Raw genomic sequence first — 26,745 nt, 5'->3', positions numbered from 1 at the left:
CGAAAAAAAGGAAAAGTACAGTAGTGGAAAAGTGCAGAAAGAAATTAAACTTTTTGAAAGGAAAAAACTGAAGTGAAGAAATTGATTAAATAGAAATAATAAAAAAAAAGAAAGAAAAACTGAAGAACTGAAGAAAAATATAAATAAAATATAAAAATAGTGACTTTTGCGAAGTGGTGGCTGGAAAACGCTAAACAAAAAAGATAGCAGAAATGGTGCGCGAGCAGCTAATGAAGGAATTGCAGCAGTTGGGAATTGATTTCCCTGAAACGGCGTCAGTGACGCAGCTAAGAGACCTGTTGAAGGAAGTGGTTGGAGCGGCAAGATCACCGCAGGCCGAAATAGAAAAAGGCACGCCAGAGCAGGCAGAAAAAGCGGTTGAAGGCGAAGCAGAGGAAAGACAGATAAAGCTTCTCGAAACAAGGCTAAAAATGCTGAAGCTGGAAAAGGAGATAAACGAAATGGAAGCGCAGAGAGCTGGAAAGAGAAGCATGTCCAATTTTGCAGATATTGAAGGGGCGTTGCCAAAGTTTAACGCAGATGATGAGTATGGCATAGAGAAATGGGTAACGGAATTTGAGAAGGTTACAAAGGTGGTTGGCTGCGCAGAGGCAGAGAAGTTTTTGTATGCACGCCGCATGATGGCGGGAAGCGCAGCGTTATTTCTGAGAAATACGAAATCGGACGACTGGCAAGGGCTGAAAATGAAATGATTGCCGAATTTAAAAAAGCTGTCGGTGCAAAGACCATTCTAAAAAAATTGGATAGCAGAAAGTGGAGCAGAGGCAAGGAAAGCCTGCACCGGTACGTCCTGGTAATGCAAGAAATAGCGGAGGACGCTCCCATAAGTGAGGGTGAGCTGGTGGAGTATATCATAGAAGGACTCCAAGAGAAAACGATGGCGGCAACAATATTCCTCAATGTAGACACGGTAGCCGGCTTTAAGAAATTAATCCCAAAATATGAGAAATTGGTGGAGGAAAGAAGCCAGAGGCAGACAAAAAGCGGTTTTGAAATGAAGACGTTGGCTGAGTTGAGGTGTTATAATTGCCAAGAGTTTGGGCAAACAATAGGAGTTAACAAAAAGCTTTTGCCAAAATTTAAGGGTCCTTATGTCATAACCAAGGTGCTACCAAATGATAGATACGTAGTCAAAGACATCGAAAATTGTCAGATCACCCAAATTCCTTATGATGGAGTGATCGAAGCTTGTAACATAAGATTGTGGAAGACGGATGAACCGGATGAAAGCACCCAGAGTTGCTCTGACCCACATTGTACATAGTGTATATATGTTAGCCTAAGTAGTTTAAGTTTTTAACATACTCATATCAAATATATTAATCCCTAGTATAAGTAATTTAACCCCAAGTGACCGGGGCGGTCACTATTGTCAGGTTGGCCGAGCTGTAGTAGAATAGAATAAGGAACCCAGCTATTGTAAATAATAACCGAACTAGTTTGTAGAGAATACCAAATACTTACGATCATTTAAATAACCGCTTATGTATACTAGATTTAAGAACAATGGATGATGAAATAAAGAAAGGACGCCATTCTGTATTGAGCGACCGAAAAGACAACATAACAAAACAAATAACTCGCTTAACCGTTCCGAGCAACCAAAAATTAGGAAAATCGACAATTAATCGAAATATCCGTTCGTTTTAAATAAAACATATAAAAATAAAAAAAATTTGCTGATACCAACCAACTGGTCACACCAAGAAAGGAGTGAAGGACGAAAAATAACAAGAAGGACGAAAAATACCAAGGAAGACAACACAACCAACAACGCATCAGAAAACTTCCATTAAGGTAAAAATTAAGTTATATAATTATACTACATTATATACATTTATATCTATATACAATTGCGGTTGGATTAAAAATATGCCAGGACCAACGACTTCAACGAGGGGAACAGACAAAACAATTAGTAGATCAGATAAAAACTTTAAATAAAAGGTTTGAAACATTTACGGGGGAAACAAAATATCGGGACTATAAAGACGAAGAAGTAGATGATTCAATAGACGATAAATCAGATTCATATTTAGCAAATGCACTACCAGTACTATGTAATCAAGAAGGATACGTATCTTGGAGGCAAGCAGTTCATAATATAATGAAATTACACAAACAGGGAAGTAGACCATATATCTACTCACTCAATAAAATTAGAATGAAATGCTCAAGAGAGGCGGATACTGTATTGAATAGTCACAATACACCATTAAATTTTGATGCCATAATAGCTAGGTTAGACTGCGCTTTTGCAGATAAACGTCCTAGACACATCCTGGAAACCGAACTGAAAATGTTACGACAGGAAAATTTGACTATAATGGAATATTACAATAGGATAAATGAAAAATTAACACTCCTGGTCAACAAAACTATAATGACATACGGTAATGATAATACAATGACTAAGGAATCAAACGATTGCCACAGACAAAAAGCTTTAAAAGTATTTATATCAGGATTAAACTCGCCTTATAACAACATAGTAGCTTCAATGCAACCAATTGATTTACCCAACGCTTTATCGAAAGCCCAGGAAATAGAATCAAATTATCAACGCGCCCAAATAGCATATAACTACGACAAACAATTAAAAAATAATTTGCTTTACCAAAAACAGAAAGACAAAAAACGACAATAGAATGCGTTACCCAGTGGTGCAATATAAACCACAACCTAAACCGGAACCTATGGATGTAGACCATAGCCGACAATACAGATATAACACGAATTACAATAGTTTTCATTGATCAGAGGAATAATTCGGGTTCTTCTTTGTGTCCTTTATATCGGAATAAACGGTCTGAACCTATTATAAAATAAGTTAAGTGAATAATAAATAAAGAAAAAATAAACCCCAGTTCACAACAATAATTTGCACAAGAACTAAATAAACAAATAAGCAAAATACTATTGAAAACCAACATAACCTAAATACACAAATGATAGAACGGTTTCAAAATTTGACAACCCATATCAATACGGAACAAAGAAAAATCGAATCATATTTAGCACATTTGTCATAAAAACTTCAAACAAAATTCGCAAAGAAGAAAACATCCTACACGAAATGCAGTATTTGGAACAAATAAATTACAATATCGATTTGCTTGGCGAAGCTATAGTTTTATCCAAATTAAAAATCATTTCTAATTCATTTACGATGTATTTACACAGCTTTCAGTCCCAGGATTGAAATCACTGTTTATTATCGCTCCCCGTTGTATAAAGAGGACGTCAACAACTCATCTTGTGTTGGAAACCCGTTGAACCACAAACCCCCCAAATGCGTATTTAACGATACCGGACCAGTGGAGTCAATAATACCACTAGAAGAGAATCATATACTTATTATTAATACTAAACATGCAATAATAAAATCTACTTGTAGTAAAAACCTCCATGAAGTAAAAGGAATCGCACTTCTTCGATACAAGTCCTGCGAAGTAGTATGTTCTCGTAGCTCCTCCAAATTGAGGAAGAGGCGACAATAGAAACATTAAACTTGAAGCTGGAAGAATTTAATGTTAAAAGTAAGTAAGCGGTTCTAACGTTGGAAAATGAAACGGGCCCTTTCAATTCTCCACGTTATGATGATCATTTTATTATATGCCTTCTCAAGGGCAAGCAACACCGAATGTCATGGTTCCGCCATATCAACTTCCAGTTCCACATTCATAGGATCAGTACTTTCACAAGACGGAAAACCACTAATATTCATTTCAAAAACATTAGATAAATTCCAAAAAGCTTATGCGATCAACAAAAAAGAATTATACACCATAGTATGCGATCAACAAGAAAGAATTATACACCATAGTATGGGCCTTGAAAACTTTAAGAAATTATTTATATGGGACAAAAGATCACCAACCGCTCACATTCTCAATTTCACCAAGAAATCCCAATGCAAGGATTAAGAGGTGGTTACTTTTGTTAGAAGAATATTCACCAAATATTATCTATAAGCCAGGTAAAACAAACGTTGTAGCAGATGCTCTATCTCGACAACACCTAAATCAAGTTACAGATTCCACAACCGAATCATCTGAAAATGAATCGATTAGTTCGCTAGAAACACAGCATTCAAGTGAAAGCTTAGACATGACCCATATTCCCGAGACGAAAAAGCCCTTGAACCAATTTAAACAACAGCTAGTTATACATCCAGGAAATTTCACAGTACATGAACAATTGACCGTATTTGAAAAGAAAGGACATTTGATAACTTACGATACAGCTGACAATTTAAAAACAATCCTTACAGAGTATTTGAACACTGACTTAATTACAGCAATATATTGTACACCAGAAACCTTATATGGCATAAAGGATATGTTAGTACAGACGTTCCCACAAATGAAATTTATACACACGAAATTAATGCCACTAGATGTCACCGAAAGTGAGGACAAGAAAAATGTAATAGAGAAGGAACATACTCGAGCGCACAGAAACTTTTATGAAAATTATAAACAAATAAAGGATAAATATTACTGGCCAACATATTGAAAGAACTAAAAGAATACATTAGGAATTGCGATATATGTAATAGGAATAAATACGTCAGAAACCCAATAATAATACCGATAGGCGAAGCTCCAATCAAATAATCGACCCAATAGAAGCAATTTATAAAGCAGCTCAACAATATAATAAAACAATACATTCAGTTATCGATTTACAACCAGTAGAGGTATTATTTAATAAGGTAAAGCATACAGATATTCCAGAGAAACTGAAAACAGTGCAAAGCAAAGTATTGGAACGCGAGAATAAAAAAAGACAATTAAGGAAATACGAAGATGGAGATATAATTTACGAAAAAATATTAAACGAGAGAAATAAACTCAGACCCCGATATAAAAAACAAAAAGTTAAGCAAGATTTAGGGAATAAAGTATTGATATATAATAATAGAATCGTTCATAAGGATAATATAAAATAATTTTTACAGATGTGGCCTTTACGTATTTTGACAATTGCAACACTTGCAATCCACCTAATTAACGGCGATATTGTGGATTATACAAGGGAAAGATATGTATTAGTTGAAAATGACGACTGTGCGATATATGAGACATTCGGAAATAAATTTCACGTAACCGACCTTACTTATTATAATGAATTAATTTTAGAACATAGAACTTTATTAAGTAAAATAATAAGGAAACCAGATTCGGAAAACCAAATTACAAGCATCGAAGAAGAAATCGAAATGATAGAAACGCTTCTTGAAGAATTAAAACTAAACGATAGAATAACAAAAAGGATTAACGAAATAGGGACAATTTGGAAATGGATCGCGGGAACACCGGACCATGACGACATTGTCGAAATAAATCAGAAAATTAATGACTTAATAATTAATAGCAACAAACAATTTACTATAAATTCCAAATTATTTTACATAATTAATAAACTGACTGATCAATTTGAAGCAAATAAAGAAACTAGGGGAAACATTAAAATTATTCGAAAAAGAAACAGGTTAATTCTTACCGACTTAACAAATTTAATACATGCTTTTAACTTTGGCTAAACTAATTAGCCAAAGTTAAAATATTATTCACAGGAATCTTGAATTTAAAAGAAATAAGACAAATAATGAAAGTTGAAGAGAAAAGAATAGCTCTCACGGACATATTAGATGCTTCTAATTTTAAGGTAATCCAGACAAAAGATTGCATTGTTATTTATATTAAGTTTCCTATCGTAAACAAATTATGTAAGTTATATGATGTAAGACCTATTAGTATAAATAATACTGAATTAAAAATCGAAAAACAAATTGTAAAATGTCACAACCAATATGATAACGTAAAATACTGTAAACAGGAAATGCATAATACATATTGTCAAAAATCATTTAAAGAAACCTGTTTAAGTAATATTCTAAATTCAAGACAAGCAAAATGTAAAAACATTGTAAAGAAACCAACATCAATAGAAATAATAAAAGATGGTGTAATTTTAATATCAGGAACCAATATTGTAAACCAAACTAAATTAGAAGGTTCATATTTAATAACTTTTGATAATAATGTAGTAATAAACAATATAACTTATGAAAACCCGACAGCTATAAGTTTGCATTTAGATTTCAATATTCGCGTACGGTAAAGATCACTCTCCGGTCCTTATTTAGAAAGACGGCTCGAACCCTTAATATTAATAAGTTATAAGTGTAAAATAAGTTCAAGTTCAAATAAAGTGTTAAAAAAATTTAAAATTAATAAAAGTGTTTTACTAAAAAATAAAAATTAATTTTTTTTAACACAATCCGGACTGAAGCACATAATTTGCATAGATGAACAATATGTCGTGTTAAGAAAAATGAACATACCATAAAAAAGTTCGTCGCACATTCTGGATCTGGCCCCGGTAAAAGAAAGACACTTAATCGTTCGGAGTTTCCAAAAATGGAAAGACCAAATTACTGCATGCCAAAATCAAGGAAAATCTGAGTGACTTCCAAGCTAGCAGTGGTTCGGTTGTAAACTTCAAAAAAAGACATGGAGTCCGGAGACTCAAAATATTTGGGGAAAAATTGTCGAATAAGTCTGCTTCTGTTAACACATTCATTGCAAAAACTAAACGCAAGAATTGCCGATTTAGATTTAAAAAAGGAGCAGATTTGGAAGCTTTTGCGCGATAAGACTCTTGTGCGTCAAATCCTCGTTAATTCAAGAATTTTACTCAAATGCCAGTTGTCTACAAAGGAAATAAATGTGATTGGATGACGTAGGCCCTCTTTGAAGAATGGTTTCACAGAACATTTGTTCCAGGGGTATGTACATTTCTGGCCCCAAAACATTCCTTTCACTAACATAAACCTGTTTAAAACTGCAGGCAAAAGAATTCCTGGGTGGCGAAAATCTTCCCGAAAAGGCTTATTTGCTTATTGATAATGCCCCATGCCATCCCAAAGAAAGATGAAGTCCCTCTTTCAGAGTTGCGTATTCAGCTAGCTGAGGATTCATTACATATTCAATCCATTGCACCTTTGCTTGAGGAAGTAGAACCGTTGCAGCAAATTACCTATTCCGAAATTGAGGAATCGATCGTTGAAACTAATCTGACGCCAACAGCACAAAATGAAAAGCACACCGATGATGACTTAACCGACGATGCTAAGAATAAGCCGGCGACGAGGTACACAGTACAAAGAAAGCTACACCGGAGGAGACTATATCAGCATTTAATATTGGCTTAGAATTTGCGAAGCAAAGCAATGCTTTCTTAGAGGATATTATGACGCTCCAGAGACTCAGAAGCAATGTGGTGCTGAAAAAGCAAGTTTGCACAAAACAGACAAAAATATTAAATTTTATCAGTTCCACGTAAAATGTGTACCTAATTATTTGAATTGAAATATTAAACATAACAAACTTGAATGCTAAGCAGATATTTACGTAAAATTGTATAGAAAATATTAACTCGGTTCCTGCGACAACGTCGAAACGTGCACCGATCCTGGTTTTCATTACGTGCAAGAATCGAGATACTACTGTAGCGAAATGATTGGTCCTATGTTGTTCCCAAGTTGCTTTCGAACGATCGATAGTTATAATAGATATTGAAAATGATCAAATTACGCAAATTCCCTTTGATGGTGTAATAGAAGCATAAAAGCATGTTACGATTTTATCAATAAAAATAGTACATCAACATACCAACAATTCCATTATTATTTCTATTGTTCCGAAAACATGGAAATAATAATTAAATTTCCACGAAGTAAACTTCAGTTACATATGATACAGGATTGCCCATATTCGACGGACCCATCTGGCAACACCATAACTTTTGACAGAGATGTTACATGTTAATAACATACCGCGTTTGAAGCGTCAGTCCAAGCAGATTTTTACCATGAACTAATACACGCGAGCGCACTGAAATAGTTGAAATTTACATTCAACAGAAGAAGTCAATTGTGAAAACTCAACGTGCTTTTAAAACATCAAAAAATGTGAGAAGTGCGCTTTCTAAGAACACCATTAAGCGTTTATACGAAAAATTTTCGACTGGTAAGGCTCTTTCTAATCCGAAGAGGCCATATAAAAGTCGACCAAGGCGATCGGCCGAGAATATCGCTGCCGTACGAGCCAGTGTTGAGAGGTCCCCAAAAACGCCGTTCTCAGCAGTTGGGCATGGCTCGGTCCATTGATTTCGCATTGATTTGCATTTGTTCCCGTACAAAATTCAATTGACGCAAAGAATGTTGCCTGCGGACAAGCCTCGTCGATTGGAATGGGCTCAGAGTCATCGAAATGGCCGAAAATGACGAGCAATTTTGGAACAAAATTATCATGTCCGATGAAGCCCATTTCACATTGAATGGGACTGTTTTTACGCCACTGAAAATCCTCAGGAGATTCAAGAAGTGTCTCTTCATGACGAAAAAGTCACAGTTTGATGCGGCGTTGGTGCAAAAACGGTCATTGGGCCGTTTTTTTCCAAAATGAAAATGGCCATGCTGTTACCATCAATAAGTAGCGTTATAGGGACATGATGACCAATTTTGTGATGCCAATTATTCGTCGAAAGCGTATGAGGCAGTTCTGGTTTCAACAAGACGGCGCTCCACCGCACACAAGTCGGGTCGTTTGATGTCGAAAAGTGGTGATTTGGACTGGTCACCGCGTTCGCCCGATTTGTCGCCGCCTGACTTCTTCTTGTGGGGATATTTGAAGTCAAAGGTTTACGTTAACAAGCCAAGGACCGTGGAAGAGCTCAAGAATAACATTCGTGAAGAAATAGCCACTATTTCTGCCGAAATTGTGGCAAAAACGATGGAAAATGCAGCAAAAAGGGCACAATACGTCATCAACGCCAGAGGCGGCCATTTGAGAGATATCATATTCAAAAATTGATGTATACAAATCTACTTGGAACGAATTAAATGATTAACATTGCCAACCGCCAAATTTTTATTTTTTTCTGATTTAAAAATAAAAAAAAACATGGGTCCGTCGAATATGGGCAACCCGTACCTTCGCATATATTTACATAGTATTTTATCCATTGTATCTTAGATTTTGGACGGTGTTATTTATCTATTATCACTACATTTAATATAATATAAAAAATAATAATTATTGTACATAATATACTTTTTTTGTAATGAACTGATCGTCATGTGATTGGTTTTGGAATACATTCATACATATACATAAGTACTATTTCAATATTTTTTTTTTTTTTTGGTTTTAACTAGACATTATTTTATATAAGGAAAATAATTAAAAAACAAGTATTTTTTTATTGAAATTCATTCGTTGTCAGAAATAAAGAGTATTAGTGTAGAAGAGTAGTAATAGTAGATAGTTGTAGTAGTAGAAGTGGTAGTGATGATAGTAGAAAAACAAGATTAATCAACACACATTCTTTAGTACACAGAAGAAATCCACATATATATAGAGTATAGTATATATAAAAAATAATAGAATTTGGCAAACAATTTTTTTGGTATTTTTGTTTCTTTTTTTAGTAGTAATAACAAAAGGAATGTCGACGTACACTGAAAGTAAACAGAACTCTTACTGAGAAAAAAAACGAAACTCAAAAAAAATAGAAAATCGAAATTAAAGCCAAGTGAAAAATAAGGAAAATAATGAACAAATTTATGAAAATTTGAGAATGTTTTCAAATCTGTCCCGATATTAGTGTATTAATAAAAGAAAAAGCATTAAGAAATGAAAGTAAACTGGGAATGTGTTAATACTTGTTGTTGTTGTGTTTGTTGTTTTGCGGATAATTGATTTGCTTAGGATTAGTAAAAATGTTAATACACATATTTGTTGTTGTTGTTTTTCGATTTCGCTCTAAAGTACAAAATTTTTTTCTGTTTCACATTTTTACAGAAAAAAATAAGTTTACATAAAATTTTTTAGCATTTGTTCTTCTATATATGTATGTGCATTTATGTATGCTTTTGTTGTATATTCATTCTAGGCTAAATTTTAATAATAAAAATTTAATGGTTTATGGTTTTTTAAGATGCCAACATCTAAATGGAAGCAAACTCACGTTGTACGAGTATCTTCATCAGAGCTACGTCTGCAAAGAGTTGTGAATGTTTTTTTTTTTTTGTAAAAAAGGAATAAAATGAATTAAATGAGTATGTAGATTGGTTTTTTAATTAAACTAAATATATGAATATTTGTTAACTAATCTAGATAGATTTTAATATATACTTATTTTATTATTTATTGTCTTGTTTTTTTTAGAATAAATAAATAAAAATATTTAGAAATTGAAGCGAATCAACTCCATTTTTATTTAAATGTTATTTACTATAGTATAAACACATACGTTTTATTAATGATTTCAATACTGAAATGCAACTCTGTTTTAAACATTTGGAATTAACGGTTAACTATGTAAATATTTTGTAAATAGCAACAAAAACTACATCACTAATATTACTACCTTTTTTCACACAACTCGTACTAGATTAGAATCTCGCTTCTCAAATATAGTAATTAATGAAACACTTGCAGTTAGCAATGGCCACCCTCAAGGCTGTGGACTCAGTCCTTTACTTTTTAATACATATACGGCGGAATTGCACAAGATCATTGATGATGGTTGCAGTCTATTCCAATTTGCCGATAATTTTTTTATTATCTGCTACGACAGTAGTTTTGACATTGCCAAATGTAAGCTCCAGAGTAAAATTCAGGAGTTCAGCCAGTTATGCAACAACTTGAAACTCTCGTTTAACACGGAAAAAATAAGCGTGCTCCATTTCAATAGGCAGCCGAAGCAGCTAAACATCACCATCAATAACAGACAACTGGGTCAAACCAATGTAATTAAATATCTAGGTGTGAACATCATGGCCAGTGGATCTGCTAAAGTACATATGGACGAAACGTCCAATGCCATCAAATATAGTTGTCAATTCCTTAGAATTCTCAGCGGTTGCAAATTTGGTTTAAGCCCAAGCAGGGCCATACACTTTATTTTTATACACTTTTATAAGGCCTTTGCCAGACCAAAAATAGAATACGGCGCCTCATCTTTATCTAACCTTACAAAAGAGTCAGAACGTAAGCTAAAAGTCGGAATCCAGGAGAAAAGCCTTAGGTCTTATACGGTCAACACCGATACCTATCATCTACAACCTTGCATCTGAATTACCTCCGACTTACAGGTTCCAGCTTGCCACCGCAAAGGAATTAGCTAAATGTGTTGCATTTGAATTACCAGGAGCATCTTTAGTCAGAAACAATAGACAAATCAACACCAGTTATGCCAAGGTATGGGCAAAATTTGGAACAATATTAGACAATATTGCTCCTACTAGAGTGCACGGGTTAGGTTCGGACAAAATTTGTACTGACCTTCTATTTCTTAAAGGAATCACTGCCAACAAGTCAGAAGTTAACCAGGAAACCATTGCGCAACTTGCTATAGAGAAAACAAACCAGCTTCAGGATGCAGGCTATGAGCTATTCTTCACGGATGGGTCCGTGGCCGGTGATGTTACCGGTGCAGCTTTTCATCATGTCAATTCAAATACAACAAAGTCCTTTTATACCAGGAAAAAATTATCATCCATGTCCTCTGAAGTGCTGGCATTCCTCAAAGCTGTGGAATATGCTGAGAATAATGATATTAAAAGTTTTGCGATTCTTTCTGACAGCTTGATTGGCATTCAAGCCATAATGAATCAAAAGCACAGGAGTTATTTGATAGATTGTTTTATAAATAAGGTAAATTGTTTTGCCGATAAAGTATGTTTGCACTATATTCCAGGTCACTCATCAATTAAATTTAATGAAATCGTTGACAGGGCAGCAAAGAATCCTATAAATGAAGGAACTTTTCTAGAAATGCCATGGCCGATACCTGATGCTATAAATCAGATAGCTAAAGTTTTGTGGCAAGAATGTGGTAGCGAATATGAGGAGATAGCAAGAAATGGTAATTCTCATTTTTATAAAATCTTTCCCTCTCTAACTAGAACACATTGGTTCAAAATTTGTAATCTTAAACCTTCTTCACAAAAGCAGATTAACAGAATCCTAAGTGGGCACTGTTTTTGTAAGAATACGTTAGCCAAAATGAATGTTGTACCAGATAACTTCTGCGAGGACTGCGGGGAACCTGAAACAGCAGCGCATGTAATTTTCAGATGTCGTAAATTTTGTAACAAAAGAAGATGCTTCCCGCAACTATGTGACTCCTTCACAGTAGAAGAGTTCACTGATACACAAGGCTTAGAAAGTCTGAACATTGTGGTCAAATTCCTGAAGGAGATCGAAGTCGACCTGTAAAACACAAACCACCACCTATGGATAAAGTCAATTTTGTAGCTTAAGCTACACATGGAGACATGTCTCTCAACATTCTAACACCAAATATGACGTGAGCCAAGGAGGAGTTAATTGGGAAAAAACTCAAATTTCAATAAAATCACTCTGATTCGTTTAGTGAACACTGAAGGCTTAAGATCATTACCCACGCTTGCCCAAGTTGATGGATTCAGATCATAAGCAGCAAGGCAATTTCTAAACAAGGAGTAAAAAGTTAATCTTGTTTCCAGAAAAAAAGTTATTCGTGATGGAATTTAAGCGTGATAGTGTCATTTCTTTATATTTGGCTGGAAAACCACAAGTGTCTATCGTTAGACTCAAAAGAGCAAAAGATTTGCTTCGCTTAGCCGAAGGTGTCGAATTTGGTTTTCTCCGATAGACAACATTCGTTGTCCATCAGTTTGTAAACTAGCACAATGTTTACTTGCCTAAGAGGTCAGCAGAAAATCTGCACCTTCGTGGTGATGGTGTGGGCCGCCATAACAGCCGATGGTCGCTCTCCGCTCGTATTAATCAGAATAAATGCCCAATATTATCGCGAAAATATTCTGGAGGGTGTATTAAAGCCTTGGGCACGCAAACATTTTGGACGCAGATCTTCCAACAGGACTCAGCAACATCGCACTCAGCACACGCCACATAAGAATCGTTACAAATTGAGGTTCCTTGCTTCATTTCCGGCGCACAATGGCCACCAAAATTGGACTATTGTGTCTGGAGTATTTTGGAAAGCAAGGTTGGCGCTTCGTTGGGAATGGGCCAAAATACCGCAAAGCAACATTCGGGCAGCGTGTAACGGTTCCATAATTCGTGCCAAAGGTGACCAATTCGAACAAATTTAAACTTATTCTAAAATTTGATGCTATTTCCGATATTTTCGTGCCAAAGGTGACCAATTCGAACAAATTTAAACTTATTCTAAAATTTGATGCTATTTCCGACATTTTTTACTTTCTTTCAATAAAATTAAAAAAATAATAAAAATTATGGCGCTTCCCTGTACGGGGAACAGAACTGAATGCTAACGGACGCGACCACATGTTGCGGATAGTGGAAAGCCTAATATTATTCATTGGCTAGCAGTGAATACAACAAAATGACTATGATCCCAGGACTGACGAAAATGGATATTTGGAGATCCAAATATCCACCTTCTTACTAACTGACGCTGGGTTATTAGGCGACATCGTATACTCGAACGGAGCCACGTTTTTTAGGCTTAGCTGAGGAGTCCTTAAGTCCTCACTTCAAAAACTTTCTACGGTTCCGACTTTTAAATCGGCTCCTTTCGTCTTTGTCAGGAGAGTACCCTCATGAAGATCACCATCAATTCAACAGCACAAGAAACTACCAAACGCGTCATGGCTAAGGAAATCTCTGACAAGAAGATTTATTGAAGATCGGAAGATCTGCGATTGACGACCATGGATCGAGCCGACTCTGACGGATGTATCAAAGAAAATCACTGGTTGCTTTTCGACAGATAAATAAAGAACCTCTTCCTGAACGACGAAGTTTATTGTAGAACTAAGGAGTCCTCCGACTTCCATAAGAGCACATTTGACAAACTTGATCCTATTTGGAAAGGTAGAAAGTTGGCAGCCGTTGCGTTCCAAGAGATTTCGAGGGTGATGGAGGTGACCTTAATGTGGGTCTAACCATCACTTATGAGACTGAAGGAAACGCTAAGGTTGCTTGAAAAGCAGAACGACGGACTTAAGATAAGGAAATGGAGGATTATCACTTCATTAAAAAAAGACCGTATTGTCGCTAAGTTCAACACTGACTCTGCTGGGGAAGACAATCGATACGAGTTAAAAAGATTACTATACGGGGATATTATTTGGTTGATGTAGTTAGAATGCGAGGAGAAATGAAGGAGGTTATTGAAAGACCAAGGCTTTTCGGATAATGGGCGATGGGAAAATGCCAACCTTCGATGAAAATGTCAAGTTCTAAATTGACTTTTCGCATACTGAAAGTGACACAGTAGACATTGCAGGGTATCATTTTGGATTGCACTCCCAGAAGACGTTGGTGATAATGGCTAAGTAGTTGGAAAATTTTACATTTACGTCTTCACTGTTAACGCTTGACGAAATAACCGTACAGTCATCGGCGTACGACATCACTGAAACATCTGGTGGAGGAATGGGAAGTTTAGCAAGATATATATATTGAACAAAATGGGAGATAGGACACTTAGTTGTTAAATCTAATATTGACAGTAAGGTTAAGGTCGAATAGGGATCCAGTGTTACTTCGGGTGCTAAACTTGTAGTTTTTATTGTTAACGCAGAGATCATGGGTATAAATTATTTCAAATCCCAGAATATTTGCGTGATCAAATTATTTTAATGCTACTCGGAGCTAGTTTATATTTTTTAAAATAAAATACAAGACAATAAATAATATCCTAAGCTATATACTCTGTAACATAGAATATGGTACCCACCTGACATCTCCATTCGAACGCATAGCGACCGCAGCTACTTCAAATAAGCCAATAAAGAAACATAACAATAATGGGCCAAATATGGCACCCTGCCAGCCGATCCAATACATGCCGCCAGCAATTGCCAAGCCAGTTAAATAGGGATGGCCACCACTAGAATGACAAGTCAAAATTATTATTTAATTCTACATTAAAAATTTCTACAACTTACCCCTTCATTTCGGCATAGATGGCTGCCTCAAAGTACGGTGGCACAAAGAATTGCAATAAAAATAATGCAATACCAGCATAAAGACGATCTTGGGCCAACCATAATTCCAAGAGAGCTGGCAATGCACACCAATAAGAACCCAAGAAAGGAGCAGCAGATAAAATCGCAGCCAATGCTGAGGGCAGGAAAACAATACGGGCCCCAAATACGGTATGTACCAGCCATGTAAATAGGCCCGTAAACAGCGAACATTTGAACATTGATATTAAGACGCCAGAAATGGAATTCTCCAGGGCATCAGCAATTTTCGAACCGGATGTAGAGAAACCAATATATTTGGTTACTTGTAGGGGAGCATATTTTGTTTGGGAACTCGACAGCAAATAAAACAAGGCTGTGAAGAAGACAATCTGCAAAAAAGAGAAACAACAAATTAATTTAATATTAATATTAAAAAAAGGTTTCAAATAATTTCTCCTTACCATATCCAATATGAATTCCACACATGCCTGTCCTCCAGACAACACCAGCGATAGAATTTCACCCGTAAATGCCATTATCATCGAGAGATTGGTGCGAATAATGTGCCATAGTGATTCGGCCACTTCCATTATCGTCTGCGTATTGCTTTTGGCCCAGCCAATGATGCCCTGTTTCGCCACTAAAACTAGCTCTTTAAAATGTCCTTTATTAAAAACACATTGCTTTTTGTTAGAAATGATGACATGCAGGGTTAAGCAGAGACATATTTGTTGTTTTTGTTGTACGTTTTTATTTTTATACAATTTCTTTACACGGGACTTTGTTGAACAGAAACCCAAACAAAAAAAAATTAAATAAATAAATAAATCCAACCAAACAAAATAACTAATCAAAAGGAAAAATCGAGCCCATATACAACTATTCAATTATTTTTTTCCAGAAGATTTAAAATATAAAAATATGTTCCCAGGAAGATTAAGCAAGGAGAAGTTCTAATTCCGCATTTACAGTATTCAATCCTCTTCAAACCTACTAGTTCGTAATTGACTTTATTTGTATACTCTTTGTTTTTCACAATGCAATATTCAGAAGGATAGGACCATAGTATATTTTGAGAAAATACTTACAGTAACTTTCGGATTCGGTTTACGCACATCCATCTGGCAGCCTGTCAATATTGGCGACCCATATTCAGAGTTAGATATATCATATCAGATAATATTTTATCATATATCATATCAGATCATATTTTATCTAAATAATACACAAACGACGCCACGCATATTCGCTTGTCAGGACATTGTGTATAGGAGACCGACTTGAGCTTAGAATGACGTGTTTTAAATTTGCTTTAAATCCCTCCCTACTCCATCAATATAAAATTCCACATTGGCTACCGAACTTATTATGAAATGACATAGGTCGATTAATTTTTTTTTTAATATTTTCATCTTTCCAAAGACGCGTAGTCGCGTCGCTGCCTACGTCCGATCGACCCGGAAAACTTTACGTAAATGACTGAACTGATTGTAGAATGAAGTAATCATGTTGTTCAACATACAGCATGTTCAATATAAAAGCTTATCCATTTCGTGGTTTCAAAATATTGGAACTAAAAATTGTCAGTGTCGCCTCGAAGGAACTTTGACATGAACTTGAACGAATTTAAATATGTGATCTTTATCTATAAGTTAACCGACTCACAATCCATACACATGCCTTTCTGCAACCTATGCAAAATTTCATTTTATTCGGGCAGATTTAGAAGCTTGGTACAATAGAGCTGGACTATCTGATCAAAGTTCTTGAGTAATCGATGTCACAGTTGGTAATTCCTGATATATGGAAAGTTGCCCGGATTATTACAATTTTAAAATCCAATAAATCCGCTACTAATTGGGAATCCTACTGCCCGATTTCTCTTCTTTCACCAGTAGCCAAGTTTTTAGAGTCTGTATTGCTTCCGTTCCTGAAACGACATTTTGTTCTTGCAACCCACCAAACACGGTTTCAGGAATCATATAGCACAACAACGGCTTTGCAGGAAATTATTTTCAAGATTGCAAATGCCCACAAATCAGCGAAGACCCCCTGAACGGACCATTGTGACAGCCTTGGATCTGTTCAAGGCGTTTGACACGGTCGATCATTACGAGCTGAAGGCAAGCCTTCGTTGAGTTCCGTGGCAAAAAATCCAATTATCGCAAGATCAAAATGTGAGTACCGCAAGACGGTGTCCTATCTCCCATTTTGTTCAATATGTATAGTGCGAAATTCTCATTCCTCCACCAGATTTTTCAGTGGTGTCGTACGCCGATGACCGTACGATTATTTCGTCCGGCGTTAACATTGACGACGGAAGTGCAAAATTTTCCAACTATTTAGCCACTATCACCACCACCTGGAGCACAATCTAAAATTATTCACTGCACTGTCTATTGTGTCACTTTTTACTTCCTGAACGTGAGAAGTCATTTTAGAACTTGACATCTCAATTGATGGTAGGCGCATCCCCACCGTCCATAATCCGAAAATCCTTGGGGTCCTTCGATAACCTCCTTCATTTCTCCTCGCATTTTAACTACATCAATCAGAAGGTGAAAGCTTGGAATAAAGTTCTGAAAGCTTTGGCTGGCACCTCCTGGGGCAAGGAAGAAGAAACGTTAGTAACGACACACAAGGTCACAGGTCGTTTCATCCCCAGTCTGGACTTCTTTCCTTAGCGACACGCAACCAACTCAAAATAATGCACTCTAAATTGCAACCGACTGTGTCCAGATGACGAGCGTCGATCACCTCCACGAAGAGACCAGGATGATGTCAGTCAAGCAACATAATGTGTTGTTGACTAGACAGTTCCTGCTGGCATGCTACCTACCGTGTCATCCAAACCATCCACCTCCGCGACACATTCATCAGGACTTCAGGCGCTATCGTGATAGCATCTAAGACGTCATTCCATCGGACGTCAACAGATTGTCGATAGCGAAAAATGAAATCATGCATAAACTGGCGATCTCCGAAGCCATAAATGTCTACAGATGCAATCAAGTCCTACTCCAACATCCTCATGCGAATTTGGAAGAGTGACATTATAATGAAAATACATCATAAAAATATGTATGTTTATTTTGAAACCACGAAATGGATAACCCTCTACTTAGAACACAATTTTTTGAAGATAAGACTCTCAAATCTCACATGCAACGCTGATAAGATAGTTCTTGTTTTTTTATTATTAAAATTTTATGAGACACATGATGGGACAAGTAGCCACAGATCCAATTATATTCATTTCTATTTTCAAAACAAAGACTTTATTGATTAAAGTATTTGAGACTTTTAAACACCATCTGTAGGTCTATTCCGTAACTTTTTAACAAAATTCGACATTGTTTATATTACAACAATTTCATTTGTTTATTTTTTTTACAATAACAAAAAAAAATTAAACAACAACGAATGTTTTTAAAAGTTACAGAATAAGCCTACTGAAGTGTGAAAGGTTGGCTTTTTTTCTCTCAGATGCATATTTTGATTTACAAGAAAATTTCCAAATGGGTTTACATTCAAAAAAAAATCCAACCCCAAAATCTTGTTGCACAGTGTAAATTAATATTCTAATGAAATTTCCATATACTTGGATGATTTTGTTGAAATGTGGGTAATATGTATAATACCAAAAAATATATAACTGTGTTTTAATGAGAAAACATAATTATCTTTATTAGATTCTTAAATATTATATCAGTATCATATACCGGAGACCCAAGAAGGACTTGTAGAGAAGGAAATCTTCCCTGTAATATTCAAAATTAGTTACACACACACAAATGTGTACATAGATGATCACACGATTATCTCAATAAATGTCTAATATAATAGAATTTTTATATATTTAGCATTGTATGACAATGTTGACTAAAGTAAATGAATATTTACAATGAGATTGATGGCCATTACCATTCCATATTATGTATTCCATATTAAAAAGGGTTGCCATTATCAATTTCTCAAATGAGACAACCTTTCTTTGGTGCACCATTTACCAAAAATCGTGCGAAACTATATATGGGAGCTATATCTAAATCTGAACTTAGCACACATCATTTTAGACTTAATTCAGTACGCTATGCCAAAATTCATGCAAATCGAATGATTTTCAGGGACTTTGGTGTACCATTTACCAAAAATCGGGCGAAACTATATATGGGAGCTATATCTAAATCTGAACCGATTTTCACGAAACTTAGCACACATCATTTTAGACTGATTTTCAGGGACTAAAGTCCGTAAATCGGAGAAAAATATATATGGGAGCTATATCTAAATCTGAACCGATTTTTCCTGTGCCAAATTTCAGCCAAATCGGATTATAAAGGCGACATGGACTTTGTTTACAATTTAACATCAACAGACGGACGAACGGACATGCACAAATCGACTCAGAAAGTGATTCTATGCATCAGTCAGTAATATTTCTTATAGGAAAAAACTTTACCTCTAGCCTTTTTTTAAGGACCCAAATCCTGCGACCTTATGCATTTTACAGACAAAAATCTGAGACCCATATTGTTGGAAAAAATTTGATGGAAATAACAATTTCTGAGATGCCTAGAGTTTGTTCATTCGAAAACATTTTGAAGCCCTAGAAATGTGTTTTCTATAGAAATCCAAGAGATGCATCCTAACTGACATCGCATTTTTGAGGGTCGATTGGCATGAAATTTGACTAAATTAAATATGTGCTCAGTGCCTATATGTGAACCGAATTAACCCTACGATCAATAACCGGGTACATTTGTATCTTTTTATACCCTCCACCATAGTAAAATTTTACATAGAGTTGTCTTTTGTCTGCTGGTTCACGATTAGGCATAGCTCCCATATAAGGGTACTCCCCAATTTTCGGTATTTTGGGGTTCTCGAGTGCGCTACCCTACTGAATTCGCTGAAATTTGGTACAATAGGGTTTATTGCGCAAATATGGTATAGCTATATCTAAATCTGAACGATTTCAATAAAACTTGGCACACGTCAGGCCAGTTGTGTACATTTTTACTATGCCGATTGCCACGAAAATTTGCATCATTTACTAAAAATCGGACGAAAATATATATGGTAACTATATCTAAATCTGAACCGATTTCATCAAAAACTTGCCACACGTTAGGCTATTTGTGCCAATATATATATATATATATATGGTAGATATAGCTCCCATATTGAACCGATTTCAATATGGTTCTTCCAGACAAATAAATGATCTGTGCAAAATTTCATCTCATTCGGATAGTAAATGCGACCTGCACTTTATTTACAACATAACATGGAAAGACGGACGGACATCCAGGGAGATTTAGTTTTCTATCATAAAATCCTGATTCTCTCGGCTCAGTTTTCTTTTGTCTATAAAAAAAAATTGTAACATCCTAATCTCAGCTATTTTTTCCTTTATTTTTGTACGTTTTCCTATGGAAAAAACCAGATAGCCTAAACATAAATTCATAGACTCCAGGTTTAATCTTCACATATATACCATGCTATACAAAAAAAAAGATCTTGAAACCCCTACAGCCTATAACTAGCATATGAAAATTTCTGTTATGGAAAAGCATATAGTCGTCCCTTATTAAAATTATTAAATGTTTTTCAATCTATGGTATATTCTTTAGTTCTAAGATATCTACTGATTCATTAGTCCATTTATTGGGCAAGATAATGAAAATTCTAGAGATGCAAAGAAATCTCTTTAAATTATAAATCAAAGCTGTTCTTTGTTGTTGATGACAAATGGAAAACCAAATAATGATGATAATTTTCTTTTTGCCCCAATAGATGTATATGGGCAATATTGCCAATTTTTTAACATAGCTGAAGCGGAGGTTCGCCCCTTTATAACTCGGGAATTACTTAAGTATATGAAAAAAAGTGAATAGTTTTGGATTAATTGATCTGTCGTTGCAAACTGTTCCTGATATTGACCTCCCCACTTTATGTTGGTGGAAGCTGTGTCTACTTTAATGTAAAAAAATGTGTAAAAACAGGTTGAGGCGAACCAGTTTTTTTATGTTCTCTATCGATTTGTGAATAAGCCACTCATTTCACGGTCTTCGTGTCAAAGTAAAACTACAAGCCAACAAAATGGGGACTACGCTCCTTATGTATCATTTTTCAAAAATTTAACTGCATCTGCCTATAAATGATGCTGACATTTTGAAGCTCGATTTTGAGTGTTTTTTAAATTTTACTTCTAGCTTTAATACGCAAACAGGAATTTATAAAAATCGATTATAAGATTATTGTAGTCGCGAATCTGCATAATTTGATATGTATTTTGTGTATGTAGTATGCACAGCTTCAGAGTAATACTCATCCGAATGTGCGAATTTTGTGCGATCAAATTTCTAAAAAACCTATTTTCCGACCAAATTTTTAGATCTGTCAACTGAATGATATGGGTACCCGCGATCAATAAGGGTTTTTACGTTTCGGATGATATAAAATCTTCTTCGTGAAAATCCGTCTACTAGAACGGCGGGAACTGGCCTTCCAAAAACACGAAATTTGGCAAAAAATGTTTTTGAAAATATCGCGGATTTATTTGCGTTTTCTGTGTATCATTTCCGCTTCAATAAATGACCTCATACGGATTTTGATCTTTTTCGAAAAGAGAACTTTAAAAACTTCAGCCGAAAGAGAGATGTACGCAATTTATCTCAAAAATAGATTGTGCCGGCACATCCATGGTTCTTAATGGACCACATTGAAATGGTATAGATCGATGTATTTTTTTAGGGTGCACACCGAAATCGGATGCGCGTTAATGGCATATGGAGTTTTCTGAAATTATTCGCGTTTTACGATTTTTTGGGTACTTCAATGCAACGTGTGGCACATCTTAGCCGTCAAATGAAATTTCGCAAAATATATATGGATTGGAAGATAAACTTCAGTACTCCCTGGAAACCGCATGCGCATCAAATGATTTTGAGAATTACGCGATTTAGACGCAATTTATCTCAATAATAGTGTGAACTGGCACATCCATGGTTCTTAATGGACCACATTGAAATCGGTATAGATCGATGTATTTTTTTAGGGCGCACACCGAAATCGGATGCGCGTTAATGGCATATGGAGTTTTCGGAAATTATTCGCGTTTTACGATTTTTTGGGTACTTCAATGTAACGTGTGGAACATCTTAGCCGTCAAATGAAATTTCGCAAAATATATATGGATTGGAAGATAAACTTCAGCACTTCCTGGAAACCGCATGCGCATCAAATGATTTTGAGAACTACGCGATTTACACGCAATTTAAAATGTATATTTCATAATATTATTTTATTTTAAGATTTATTCCTATTTATAGAATTCTAAGATTTATCGGAAGGGTCTTGATATAATCCGCAAGGCGTATACTTATACACAAAAAGTGATTATTATTATATATGTCAATTTTTCGGCGAAATTCGGGTAAAATAGCAGAATAACCCCAACATTTTTTTTCGAAATTTCTTGTATACAATTAAAAAAATAAATATGATGACATTATTTTTTCGAACCAAAAACAAATATTTTTCCTCAATATCTTGTTTTGTTGTCGCTGTGATTTAGAAACCGCTACACGGACTTGTGTGATTTTGATATCATTTGATTCATCATGGTGTTTAGATTATGTAGATATTTTTAAATTAATTTTTATGTGTGTGTATGTCATTAATATATTGAAAATATTGATGTAATCTCCTATCTTTTTTTATTTTTCTCATATTTCGCGAAGATGTGCACCTTTTTCGCGAATATTATAATATATTCATATTCTTATTTTACGGAGAAAGATATATATCAATGTTTTTGGTCAATATAATAAACGGTGTAATTTTAAGATTCTTTTCTTATGCCCAAAATTAAAACCTCGATAACTTTTACGCGCATCAACCAATAATTTGATCGCAAACGGTTTCGGAGTCAGAACATTTTTCTTTATATGTGTACCAAAAATCATTGATGTGCCACAAAAACAAAAAAGCAGATTTTTTGAAAATGGAATATTAAAAAATTGGCAATATTGCCCATATATGAGTGTACGAATGTGAGAATGTATGGGTGGGTTAATACAATTCGCAATGTGTATTTGGTATTTAACAAAAAATGGTTAACAAAACTGAACAAATAAAACAAAACAAAAAAGACAAACCAAAATAACCAAAGCCCCCAAAATAATAAAAAAATGTGTAACAAAATAAAAACCAAAACAACTTACCAGGATTATCGACAATTTCCCCGAATGTTGTCTTCAGAGCATCTGTTGGCACTCGCGGTCCATATGAATCTGATTTATTGAAATCTATCCAATATTGTATTAAACGATCCCATACATCTAGTATTTGTTCTTTCAGCTTTGTGGCATGTACCGGATCAGCATCGGTTAACCAATCATCTATGTACGTCTCAATTTTACGCCTTCCATAATGATGAGCATTATCTAAAGCATCATCTAAGGAGGATTGAATATTTGCTGGTAAGATGTCAATTAATTCTGGACGATCGGTAATGGTTTTATTAATTAAATCCTTGCCCAAATAGGCAACTTCTATTGTTTCCGAATAGATGTTTACACAAAAGAATACACCCAAAAATACGATAATTAAAATCATAAGAATTATCATGAGAATGGAGGTGACCAAATCCACAGATGATTTGAGGGAATTGCGTATAATGCCATTGATTTTGTAATTCAATTCCAAGACACCGGGTAGACACAGTGGCAGGACGGCTGAGTGATGTTCAATGGCCCAGGTCTAAGAAAAAAAGAGAAAGATATACAAGATGATCACAATGATCTGAAGAGTCACATTGGATAGTCAAATCTTACCTTAATTTTAATATAGATATCATTTAATTTCTCAGCCACAAAGTCCGTAAATCCCGTATAAATACCCAATTGATAGAGCAGATGCATAAACATCGGTATCAGCGCCAATATAAACATCCAGACATTGCGATACAAAAATGTAGCCATACAGGCATAGAATAAAAATTTAAAATATGTTCCACTTATATGGCTGCTCTCCTCATCATCCTTATGATCGACATGATCTTCATAGGCCTCTAATGTTTCCATTGAATCCATTGTTTCACTAAACGAAACATCGTCAATATCTGAATGGATGCTTTGTTTTTTATTCGACGACGACAACCGCAAAGAGTTAATCGATTTTTCAAAATCTGAACGATCCAAAAGTTTTTTGATTTTCTCCACCATTGAACTGGACTCTTCGGTATTTTGTAAATGATAGACTATCGAAGCGCCCACATACAGCATAATAAGTAGAAAGGCCGGCACCTGTAAGGCTCCCAAAAAGCTACAGCCATACGAGACAATGGCAATCCACAGAGATTGGCCGGCAATGACAAAACGATTGCTGTTCGATTCACGCCAAAAGAAGTAGACTGAGGTTAAGTATACGGCAATTATGGCCACCAACTAAAGAGAGAAAAAATATGTATTAAAAACTTTTATATTTCAAATTGTTGTTCTCACCACACTTACCAAATAGATATTCAAATAGCCAATCAATTGCACAAACAGCGAATGAGAGAATACAATCAAGCGCCAAATGGCACACAGGAATCCTTTGGGTGCATATAAGACCAATAGTTTAATGCATGATGCAATACCCACACCGGCCGTAATGACTTGCCAATGTTCCTTCAGCCAATTGACCAAAAAGCTGCCACAACTTTCGGTGGCCTCCAGCGGTGCCAAACATAGAGAAACAAATACGTTTGAATCTCTTTCTTCGAGTTTTTCAAACCAATTATTCAATAATTGAGCCAATTTTCGTTTAAATGGAAACAATACGGCACCCATTAAAAAGGCCCATAGCAATGGTCGTACAAAGGGGCCGAGTATAAAACATACCGCCACAAATGCTGCAACACCGGCTGCGATAAGGAAATTATACATTGCCGCCTTAAAGCTTTCATGATTCTGCGAGCGAATGCGCATTAATTTATTCAATACACTATCGAAGGAACGATCCCTTCGTATTGAATCGGATCGATGCATTATGGTGTAATTTTGAATTCTTTTTTATTTTGTGTTTTCGGTAATTAATTCAATCTTGGTTTTGGTATGAAGTTTTATTGTGTTGAACTGAAAAGAAAAATTAAAAAAAATATAATGAATGTTCAGTTTATGGGTGCAATTATTTTTTGTAATAATTAAATTTTTTATTGGAGTTGTTGCATGTAATTATAATTATATTAAAACCAAGGTGATTTCAATCAAAATTATCCCAGCCCTTTTAAATGACGTACTTCTCAACGTAAGCGCATCTAATAAAATATTTTGTGCGACCTGATCAGTTGAACTCGTTCATTATACAGGATATACGGGGACTGAATTTGAGAACAGAGAATCATTTCACTGTCCGAAATTGAAGGAGGATGTTGGAGTAGGACTTTGTTCCACCTGTAGCCATTTATGGCTTCCAAGACCGCCTATTGATGAACGGATATCATGGTGTTTGAATCGACGATGTGTTGTCATCCGATGGAATGACGTCTTGGATGCGTTAGGATAGCGTCTGAAGTCTTGACGGAACTGAATTAGAATTATATTAAAACCAAAATGATTTAAGTCAACATTTTCCCAGCCATTTTAAAAATAGAAAAGGTGTACCTCCTCTCAAATGCCGTACTTCTCAAGATAAGCACATCTAATACAATATTTTGTGCGACACGTTCATTACACAGGATTCCAGGTACAATGAGCTCTCGATTGGAATTGGTTGTGCGACAGTTGAACTGGTTCACTTAGGAAGAATCCGAAATTGCAGGAGTATAATGGAGTAGAGCTTTGTTGCACCTGTGCCCATTTACGGCATCCGAGACCAGTCTTGATAAACGGATATTATCGTGTCCGATAGCGACGATCTGTTGTCATCTGATGGAATGTCATCTTGGATGCCTTGACGATAGCGTTTGAAATTCTGACGGATGTGTCGCGGAGGTGTATCATCACCAGCAGTAACTGTCTAGTCAAAAACACTTTATGTTGCTTGACTGGCAGCATCCTGGTCTCCACATGAATGTGATCAACGCTTGTCATCTGTACACACCCGGTTGCAATTCGGAGTGCATTATTTTGAGTAGTTTGCAAGATCTTAATTGTGCCAAGACCACTCTGGTTTGTCGGGATAGCTTCTGCAGATATCGCACGCGGGTGATCACCGAGGATCGTATTGACACGATATTCTCGAATTGCTTCCCCAACTGCATCGGTGTGAATACAACTCAATACTGCTTGATAGGCCTGTTGATACCTTTGGATCTCTCTCTCTCCAGATCATGAAGATCCTTCCTAACTCGCCTAGGTGGTGGGTGCCTATGCATTAGGTAATGATTTGAATGAATGGCTACTTCTTGTAACATCCAAGCAGGTATTGCATCGACAACATCATGTTGTGTTGGCGCCCAGGAAGGATCTTAGTCTCCTCATGTAAGTGGTCTATTGGAGTCATGAGGAAGCACCTTGTTGCAGTCCTCAGGACGGGATTCTGGCAGAATTGAAGATTTTTCCTTCTGTTTCTGGTGCCGATCTTATCGCATATAGCATGCGCGGACGACATATATAGGCTACCGAATGTGACCCCTGGATAAGGTGGCTAACGACAAGTTGAGGACTTTAGTTAGGTACTACACTTCTGGCTCATCAAGTTGCTTAAAC

At 35.7% G+C, this 26,745-nt stretch overlaps 1 protein-coding gene across 3 annotated transcripts; it reads right to left on the bottom strand.

Annotated features, from left to right (window-relative positions):
• Window positions 1-10,020: 10,020 nt before the first annotated feature.
• LOC133328853 (transmembrane protein 245) lies at window positions 10,021-25,089 on the bottom strand. 3 transcript variants are annotated; one of them, XM_061537361.1, is made up of 7 exons: window positions 24,565-25,089; window positions 23,887-24,498; window positions 23,275-23,812; window positions 15,505-15,707; window positions 15,023-15,432; window positions 14,812-14,964; window positions 10,021-10,092 (listed from the first exon to the last, which is right to left on the bottom strand). In XM_061537361.1, the coding sequence occupies exons 1-7, from the start codon at window positions 25,081-25,083 to the stop codon at window positions 10,059-10,061; spliced, it is 2,469 nt and encodes an 822-aa protein (XP_061393345.1). In that variant the 5' UTR covers window positions 25,084-25,089; the 3' UTR covers window positions 10,021-10,058. The 3 variants fall into 3 exon arrangements, with proteins under 3 accessions (XP_061393345.1, XP_061393346.1, XP_061393347.1); XM_061537362.1 differs by having other exon boundaries at window positions 15,505-15,695; XM_061537363.1 differs by having other exon boundaries at window positions 15,505-15,683.
• Window positions 25,090-26,745: the final 1,656 nt, after the last annotated feature.

Source organism: Musca vetustissima, unplaced genomic scaffold (assembly GCF_032173495.1).
Source record: "Musca vetustissima isolate MV318-11 ecotype Yass unplaced genomic scaffold, APGP_CSIRO_Mvet_v1 utg255329, whole genome shotgun sequence".
Lineage (NCBI taxonomy): Eukaryota > Metazoa > Arthropoda > Insecta > Diptera > Muscidae > Musca > Musca vetustissima.
This window is presented reverse-complemented; position numbering and strand designations above follow the sequence as displayed.

Bases quoted from the DNA above. Each gene is read 5' to 3' on its own strand.
- LOC133328853 (XM_061537361.1), bottom strand. From the start codon at position 25,083: ATGCATCGATCCGATTCAATACGAAGGGATCGTTCCTTCGATAGTGTA. The intron at 24,499-24,564 runs GTAAGTGTGGTG...TTCTCTCTTTAG, and splicing joins GCTATTTGAATATCTATTTG to TTGGTGGCCATAATTGCCGT. The intron at 15,433-15,504 runs GTAAGGAGAAAT...TCTTTTTTGCAG, and splicing joins TGGAATTCATATTGGATATG to ATTGTCTTCTTCACAGCCTT.